Genomic DNA, 9,555 nt, shown 5'->3' with positions numbered 1-9,555 from the left:
CACTCAAAATGTTCCTCTAGACAAGCTCTATCCAACGGTAGGATCATTCGTGGGAATATTTTGATGAATTCCAGAGATAGAAGTACACATACGTCAAATAAATCGGGTAATTATTAAAAGTTTGCACGCTCCGCGCTCGGAAACTTCTGGTCCGATTCGGCCGTTTGACCACTCAAAATGTTCCTCTAGACAAGCTCTATCCAACGGTAGGATCATTCGTGGTCTATTTTGATGAATTCCAGAGATAGAATTACACATACGTCAAACAAACCGGGTAATTATTAAAAGTATGCACGCTCCGCGCTCGGAAACTTCTGGTCCGATTCGGCCGTTTGACCACTCAAAATGTTCCTCTAGACAACCTCTATCCAACGGTAGGATCAGTCGTGGACTATTTTGATGAATTCCAGAGATAGAAGTACACATACGTCAAATAAACCGGGTAATTATTAAAAGTTTGCACCCTCCGCGCTCGGAAACTTCTGGTCCGATTCGGCCGTTTGACCACTCAAAATGTTCCTCTAGACAAGCTCTATCCAACGGTAGGATCAGTCGTAGGACTATTTTGATGATTTCCAGAGAAAAAAATTTACACGCGTCAAATATACCGAGTAATTATTAAAAGTTTGCACGCTCCGCGCTCGGAAACTTCTGGTCCGATTCGGCCGTTTGACCACTCAAAATGTTCCTCTAGACAAGCTCTATCCAACGGTAGGATCATTCGTGGGACTATTTTGATGAATTCCAGAGATAGAGGTACACATACGTCAATTAAACCGGGTAATTATTAAAAGTTTGCACGCTCCGCGCTCGGAAACTTCCTGTCGGATTCGGCCGTTTGACCACTCAAAATGTTCCTCTAGACAAGCTCTATCCAACGGTAGGATCATTCGTGGGAATATTTTGATGAATTCCAGAGATAGAAGTACACATACGTCAAATAAACCGGGTAATTATTAAAAGTTTGCACGCTCCGCGCTCGGAAACTTCCTGTCGGATTCGGCCGTTTGACCACTCAAAATGTTCCTCTAGACAAGCTCTATCCAACGGTAGGATCATTCGTGGGACTATTTTGGTGAATTCCAGAGATAGAATTACACATACGTCAAACAAACCGGGTAATTATTAAAAGTTTGCACGCTCCGCGCTCGGAAACTTCCTGTCCGATTCGGCCGTTTGACCACTAAAAATGTTCCTCTTGACAAGCTCTATCCAACGGTAGGATCATTCGTGGGACTATTTTGATGAATTCCAGAGATAGAGGTACACACACGTCAAATATACCGAGTAATTAATAAAAGTTTGCACGCTCCGCGCTCGGAAACTTCTGGTCCGATTCGGCCGTTTGACCACTCAAAATGTTCCTCTAGACAAGCTTTATCCAACGGTAGGATCATTCGTGGGACTATTTTGATGAATTCCAGAGATAGAGGTACACATACGTCAATTAAACCGGGTAATTATTAAAAGTTTGCACGCTCCGCGCTCGGAAACTTCTGGTCCGATTCGGCCGTTTGACCACTCAAAATGTTCCTCTAGACAAGCTCTATCCAACGGTAGGATCATTCGTGGGACTATTTTGATGAATTCCAGAGATAGAGGTACACATACGTCAAATAAACCGGGTAATTATTAAAAGTTTGCACGCTCCGCGCTCGGAAACTTCTGGTCTGATTCGGCCGTTTGACCACTCAAAATGTTCCTCTTGACAAACTCTATCCAACGGTAGGATCATTCGTGGGACTATTTTGGTGAATTCCACAGATAGAATTACACATACGTCAAATAAACCGGGTAATTATTAAAAGTTTGCACGCTCCGCGCTCGGAAACTTCTGGCCCGATTCGGCCGTTTGACCACTCAAAATGTTCCTCTAGACAAGCTCTATCCAACGGTAGGATCATTCGTGGGACTATTTTGGTGAATTCCAGAGATAGTGTTTAATCCGGCTCGTAGGACCAAAAATGTTGATCCGGCTCGTAGGACCAAAAATGTTGATCCGGCTCGAAGGACCAAACTGTTTATTCGTGGATCGTGGTACCAAGATGTTGATTAGACATGGCCTAATTCTTGATACGTCTAGTAAGCAATGGACTGGATGCTTGCGAAGGACCACCCTGAGTTCGCGGTCTCAGAGACACCGTGTTCGTGCAAATGAAAACAAAACCCTTTTCTAACGGTAACAAAGGTTTATTATTCACTAACAACTTCGAGTAATGTAGCAAAGAAATAACAACTTTTCGTGACAAGTTAATTAGTGTAGTAATTAACCGTGTATAGGAACCGTGTGTAAAGTAATCGCGTACGAGTAACGTGCAAAGTACGGAGTTAAGGGTCGACGGAGACGCACAAGAAGAGAGCGATTTTTCTTCTTGCAAAATCTTAAATACTAAAGTTAATGGTAACCGTACATAGGCGTACCAGAAACTAAGAGGTCATCATCGGCGCTTCTTCTAGATTTGTCCTTGTGACTTGCCTAACTTTAACAATATAATTGGGTTTTATTGGAGGGCGTTTATGACCAGCATCGAGAACGTGTCTAAATTCTAGTACGCACAAAAGGTCGGCGAGGAGTTTTATTACACAGTTAGTCTAAGATCAAACAAAATGCGAATCAACATCTGGTCATACGGACAAAGTGGCAAGAGAAACGAGTAATGTCCATAGGCGTAGCACACGGATTTCTTACATACTAGTCACACATTTAATACTAGGCTTATGAAGAATACAACTTATCGAACTAATACATTAAATTAATTATCGGGAATTCTGTCCCCTACACAAGCCCTAACATGCCGGCCCCGTTAAAAGGTCGTTACCTTTTAAATTATTTACAAAGAGTTATTTGTTATTCATGGGCAATGGGCATATTTTCGACAATGATCTTCGCGATATAGTTCCACTGGGTAAGCGCACTGACACTACACGTATCACATGATCCTTTCCTTCGTGGAGTTCGACAACTCGAGCTAAAATCCAGCGCAGTGGGGCAGTATTGTGTTCCACCAGTAAAACTAATGCTCCAATATCTATGGTTTTATCTACAGTGTTCTTCCATTTACATCGAGTTTGCAAATTTGTCAAATAGTCTCTGGACCAACTATTCCAAAAATGCTGCTGGAGTTGTTGAAGTCGTTCGTAATGAGATAAGCGAGAGATAACGGCGTTCTGGTAGTCGGGTTGTGGTAAACTTGCCAACGAGTCACCAATAAGGAAATGCGCGGGAGTTAAGGGTGCATAGTCGTTTATGTCGTTTGAGATTGGCATTAGTGGTCGCGAGTTGAGACAAGCTTCGATTTTTACTAATAGGGTGTACATCTCTTCGTATGTTAGAGATGATTCACCTAAGACGCGGCGAAGATGAAACTTAGTCGATTTCACCGCCGCCTCCCACAATCCTCCCATATGGGCACTACGCGCGGGTATGAAATGCCACTTTATCAAATGATTGGCTAAAAATGTAGTTGTGGCGTTAATGTGTGATTCATTATTTATTAAGTTATAGAGTTCGATAAAATAATTATTGGCCCCTACAAAGTTAGAACCATTGTCTGAATGTATGTTTGTTGGTTTTCCTCGTCTGGAACAGAACCTTTCCAAAGCATTCAAAAAGCTATCGGTCGAAAGATCTTTAACCAGTTCGATATGTACTGCACGCGTGGCAAAACAAACAAAAATGCATATGTAAGTTTTTACGGATTTGGCTCTACGCAGCGTACCCTCCTTTATGAGTATAGGCCCTGCATAATCGATTCCGCAATTTGAAAAAGGTCGTGAAGGCGTTACCCTTGCGGTCGGAAGGGAACCCATTAAAAATTTCGAAGGTTTCGGTTTTACTCTAAAACATCTTATACATCTACTAAGGTTACGTTTAACTGCATTTTTTCCGTTTATTATCCAAAATCTGAGGCGAATTATCGAAAGCAAGTTTTGAACTCCCGCGTGGAGATGTTTCATATGCTCATTCTGTATTATCAAGTCAGTGAATTTATGTTTATACGGTAATATAATAGGGTGTTGTTGTTCAAAATTAAATTGTGAATTTATTAAACGTCCCCCGACTCGAAGTATTCCTTCTGAATCGAGAAATGGGTTTAGATTCAAAATTTTACTTTCGCTTGGGAGTTTTTTACTTTTGGATAAGTCGGAAATTTCCTTTTCGAAGCTATCCCGTTGAACCAATTTTACTAATAAAAGCAGTGACTCGTTTAATTCTTCAACTGTCAAGGCTGTTGACTTATTCATCACTTTGCGGCATCGATTTTTAAGTCTGCATATGTAACCTACTACTCTGCGCAGTTTGAAGAAGGTAGAAAATCTATCAAAAATGTTAAGTCCGTAGTTGTTGCTATTTACACTCGTTGTTTTATATACTGTGGTATGATTATTTTTTAATTCGGGCAAGACATCGACGGGAACCTCATGGCTATCTAAGTTCGCTTCCGTCCTTGATGTGTTTTTCTTTAAAAATTCGGGACCGTGAAACCAAAGATCACATCCCAGCAATTCCCTTGGGCTCAATCCTCTCGATATTACATCTGCAGGGTTGGCCTTGCTTGGCACGTGAGCCCACTCCGTTATCTTGGTCAATTCATTAATTTTTGCCACTCGATTGGCAACAAAGGTCTTAAGGTGAGCAGGATCAATTTTCAACCATGCCAAAACAATACTAGAATCCGTGAAGTATCGTACGTCTGATATTTGTATGTCTAAAATTTGTCTTACCGTATTCATTAGTTTGGCTAAAAGGTGGGCCGCTAGAAGCTCAAGTCGAGGCAAGGTCAATTTTTTAGCTGGAGCTACCCTTGATTTTCCTGTCAACAGTCGTAATTCGCGACTACCTGACTCATCCTCCGAGGCCACGTAAATACAGGCTCCGTAAGCCTTTTCGGAGCTATCAGAAAATCCGTACAATCTTATATGGGCCGTCTTTGTTGGAATTACAAGCCTATCGATCTTGTATTCATTGAGGCACTCCAGTTCATTCGAGAATTCCTCCCAAATCTGTCTTAGGTCATTCGGGACTACTTGATCCCAACCGATATGTAATTTCCATAGAGCTTGAATGATTAACTTGGCCTTAGTTAATGCGGGACCTATCAACCCAAGCGGGTCAAAGATCTGCGAAATTTTCGAAAGAATAGTCCTTTTGGTAACACGGGATGGCTCGTATTTAATATTTACTGAATACTTCAGAGTATCTTGTTTAGGATCCCAGCTGATTCCAAGAGTTTTTATATGTTTATCTTCATGAGGTAGAATTAAATTGTCGTGATTTTCGTTACTGTTTGCTTGTAGGATACTGTTTAGAACTATGTTACTGTTGGACGACCATTTTCTCAATTTAAAATTAGCTTGACTTAAAATATCGTCTAGTTCCCTATAAATTTGCAATGCATCTGTTTCCGAATCAATGCTAACCAACAGGTCATCCATGTAGAACGAACGTTTAATTATTTCTGCTGTTCGTGGATACCTGTCTTTGTTGCGCTCGGCCAATTCTATCAAGCAACGTGTGGCTTGAAAGGGTGCACTCGATGTGCCATACGTTACCGTGTTGAGTTTATACACATTAATCGGATCATTAAGATTTGCTCGCCATAGTATCTTTTGGAAGTTACGTTCTTCCTCATGAATTTTTATACATCGGTACATCATTTTGATGTCCGCGCTCAAAACAATTTTGCGAAGTCTTAGACGTATCAAAATTGAGTACAAGTCATCTTGTACTACTGGTCCTACCAAAAGCGTGTCATTCAGGGAAATTCCTAAACTTGTTTTGCAGCTTGCATCAAAAACGACGCGACACTTCGTGGTAATAGAATTCTTTAGTACCGCACTGTGGGGTAAAAAATAAGAATTGTTTGGAATAGAGATGTCCTTTTCAATGGGTCCTTGAAGCGTCATGTGGCCTAAGTTCTCATATTCCGTCATAAATTCTACGTACTGCTTCTTGAGGTCCTTGTCCTTTTCTAACCTTTTCTCTACATTTTTTAACCGTTTTAGGGCATTCGATTTGGAGTCACCCAGACTAAAATCTGTTTGATTATTGAACGGATACCTTACGACAAAACTGTTGTCCATGTCGCGGGTTGTAGTTTGATTAAAATATTCCTCACAATAATTTTCTTCCTTTGATAGGAATTTAACATTTTCAAACTCTTCAATCTGCCAGAATTTCGTCAACGAATCATTTAATGTTTTATTTGAAATACTAGTCGCAAGGTTGCACACTACTTTCCGACTTTGAGATTCTCTGCATATTAAATTGCCCGATATTACCCAGCCTAAAGAGGTTTCTTGTAACATTGGCAATCCCTTTCCTAATTTAAGTTTACCCGAACCTAATAGATTATAAAATATATCTACCCCTAATAAAACATCAATTTGTTTTGGTTCATTAAATTTTTCATCAGCTAGATTGATATTTGTTGGAATTTGAAGTACCGAACTGGGAAATCTAAATGAGGGTAGATTTTCGGTAAGAATGGGCAAAACCAAAAATGCTATGTTAGATTCATATTGGTTGAACCTGGATTTTATTTTCGTGTGCACTCGCTGATTAATCTTTGTGACAATTTGACTGATACCTGATAATGAAAGGTCAATTGTTTGGGGACTTAAGTTTAACTTTCTGCAGAAGTTTTCTGTCATTAAATTTGACTGGCTTCCGCAATCGAGTAAGGCATTGCATTTATGCCAATTTCCTTTTCTGTCTGAGATGAGAATGGTAGCCGTAGATAGTAGTACTTGATTTTTATCATTACCTAACGATGATAATGCCAAAGGGTTGTTTTCCGTATCGTACGTGACCGCGTTACTTTGGCCGATTGTTAGAACTGTAGATTGTTTGGATTCTCCATACCTTCTAGATACATCGTGAGCCGAAGGATTAGATGGAGAACTGATCGATGATTCATGTTCAGTTAATGATGAGGAAGGTTCATTAGTGCTGCTGTTGCTAGAATTTTGAACATGTCCACTCCCTGAACGTTTCTCTATATGTAACGTGCTATTATGTTTTTGGTTGCATTTTTTGCAGCCTCTTGATCTACATTCCTGTTTCAGATGCCCTGGACGTAAACAGTTGCTACACAATTTATGTCTTCGAATTTCGTTATATTTGTCCGACACTGATAATTGGATAAAACGAGGACATTGATGAATGAAATGATTTTCAGTACAGATGTAACACTTATTGATTTTTTCGGTCAAAGAATACGAATAATTCTTAAACTGATGTGATTCGTTTCTTTTCTCGTGGCCTTTGTTTTGCATTCTATCCCTATCATGTTTATTTGAATGTACGGTTGAGAAGCCGCGAACCGCTTCCAACGAACGACATTTTTCGGTTAAAAATTCCATTAATTGATCAACAGTCGGCAATTCAGTATTACATTGTTTCCGCTCCCACTCCTGATTAGTACTATCATCCAGTTTGTTTAATATTATCGGTATCAACAAAACATCCCATTGATCCACGGGTAATTTTAATTTTCCTAATGATGATTTATGTTGCTGAACTGCATCTATTAATTTTCTAATATTTACAGATGATCCTTTATTCGCGTTTGGTAAATTAAGAACTAAACCTTTAGCGTGAATGTTAATAACTGCCTTTTTATTCTCGTATCTTTTTTGTAACAGATTTAAAGCGATTGTATAATTATCGGGAGTTATGTCGAGAGAGTCTATGAGATTTAGCGCATCGCCTTTACAACATAATTTTAGATATAACAATTTTTCTGTTTCACTCAAGTCGGTTCTGCTATGGACTAAGGAATCAAATATGTTTTTGAAACTGAACCAAGTTTCATAATTGCCATAAAATGAACGTAAGCCTAAATCCGGTAATTTTCCTAGACCTCTTGGTGAATTTTGTTTTCCTAAATGAGTATTAGTACTATTTTGATTTTTGCTAATTGAATTTATTAACTGCTTTAATTCTGAAATTAAATTAAAGTAGGCTGATTCGATTTCAATCCGTTGTTCTTCTTCGTTTAAGCTTAAAAATTCTAGACGAGATTGTACTTTATCGAACTGATTATAGTCCTCCTCCACGTTCTTGAGGCGGATTTCTAATTGAACTGTTTCTTGAATATCTCTGTTTTCACGAAGGTACTGTTCAAAACGGGATAAACGTTTAGTTAAAATTCTGCGAGCGTGCAAAAGTTCTCTAAATTCATCGTTCTCGCTAAGAGACTCTGCTGAGCCTAGTTCCATTTCGGATCGTTTTGAAATTTTTTCTTTTTGAGCTCTCGTGGTCATTTTTAACTACAATTGATAACGTGTCGTTAAAATAAATCAATTTACGTGATTCAAACAGAGGTACGACTGGAGAAATTAACTAGTTTCGACTTCTTTAATGTGCATAAATCGAGCATAAATGAAAGTAAATAAGTCGTATCAATCTCATCCAACTAACGACCATTTAAGGTATCAAATGGAAATCGGGATTATGAGGTTATGCAAATTCAAAGAGGAAAAATCGTGATAAAAAGGAATTGACTCACCGGGATTGTTTCTTGCTCTCCTTGGGATCCACCGTTCTACTCCTTATTCCGCTTTCGATGTCCTATGTTCCACAGGTTCTGATCCAGTCCCGTGATATCCGGTTCGAAGTGACCAAAAATGTTTAATCCGGCTCGTAGGACCAAAAATGTTGATCCGGCTCGTAGGACCAAAAATGTTGATCCGGCTCGAAGGACCAAACTGTTTATTCGTGGATCGTGGTACCAAGATGTTGATTAGACATGGCCTAATTCTTGATACGTCTAGTAAGCAATGGACTGGATGCTTGCGAAGGACCACCCTGAGTTCGCGGTCTCAGAGACACCGTGTTCGTGCAAATGAAAACAAAACCCTTTTCTAACGGTAACAAAGGTTTATTATTCACTAACAACTTCGAGTAATGTAGCAAAGAAATAACAACTTTTCGTGACAAGTTAATTAGTGTAGTAATTAACCGTGTATAGGAACCGTGTGTAAAGTAATCGCGTACGAGTAACGTGCAAAGTACGGAGTTAAGGGTCGACGGAGACGCACAAGAAGAGAGCGATTTTTCTTCTTGCAAAATCTTAAATACTAAAGTTAATGGTAACCGTACATAGGCGTACCAGAAACTAAGAGGTCATCATCGGCGCTTCTTCTAGATTTGTCCTTGTGACTTGCCTAACTTTAACAATATAATTGGGTTTTATTGGAGGGCGTTTATGACCAGCATCGAGAACGTGTCTAAATTCTAGTACGCACAAAAGGTCGGCGAGGAGTTTTATTACACAGTTAGTCTAAGATCAAACAAAATGCGAATCAACATCTGGTCATACGGACAAAGTGGCAAGAGAAACGAGTAATGTCCATAGGCGTAGCACACGGATTTCTTACATACTAGTCACACATTTAATACTAGGCTTATGAAGAATACAACTTATCGAACTAATACATTAAATTAATTATCGGGAATTCTGTCCCCTACACAAGCCCTAACAGATAGAATTACACATACGTCAAACAAACCGGGTAATTATTAAAAGTTTGCACGCTCCGCGCTCGGAA

General features: G+C 39.5%; 1 protein-coding gene across 1 annotated transcript; it reads right to left on the bottom strand.

The window, feature by feature from the left end:
• Positions 1-2,841: 2,841 nt before the first annotated feature.
• LOC136414860 (uncharacterized) lies at positions 2,842-8,223 on the bottom strand. Its single transcript, XM_066399081.1, has 2 exons — positions 4,113-8,223; positions 2,842-3,452 (listed from the first exon to the last, which is right to left on the bottom strand). Exons 1-2 carry the CDS (start codon positions 8,221-8,223, stop codon positions 2,842-2,844), a joined length of 4,722 nt encoding a protein of 1,573 aa, XP_066255178.1.
• Between the last annotated feature and the right edge of the window lie 1,332 nt (positions 8,224-9,555).

This window comes from Euwallacea similis, chromosome 18, assembly GCF_039881205.1.
Source record: "Euwallacea similis isolate ESF13 chromosome 18, ESF131.1, whole genome shotgun sequence".
Lineage (NCBI taxonomy): Eukaryota > Metazoa > Arthropoda > Insecta > Coleoptera > Curculionidae > Euwallacea > Euwallacea similis.
This window is presented reverse-complemented; position numbering and strand designations above follow the sequence as displayed.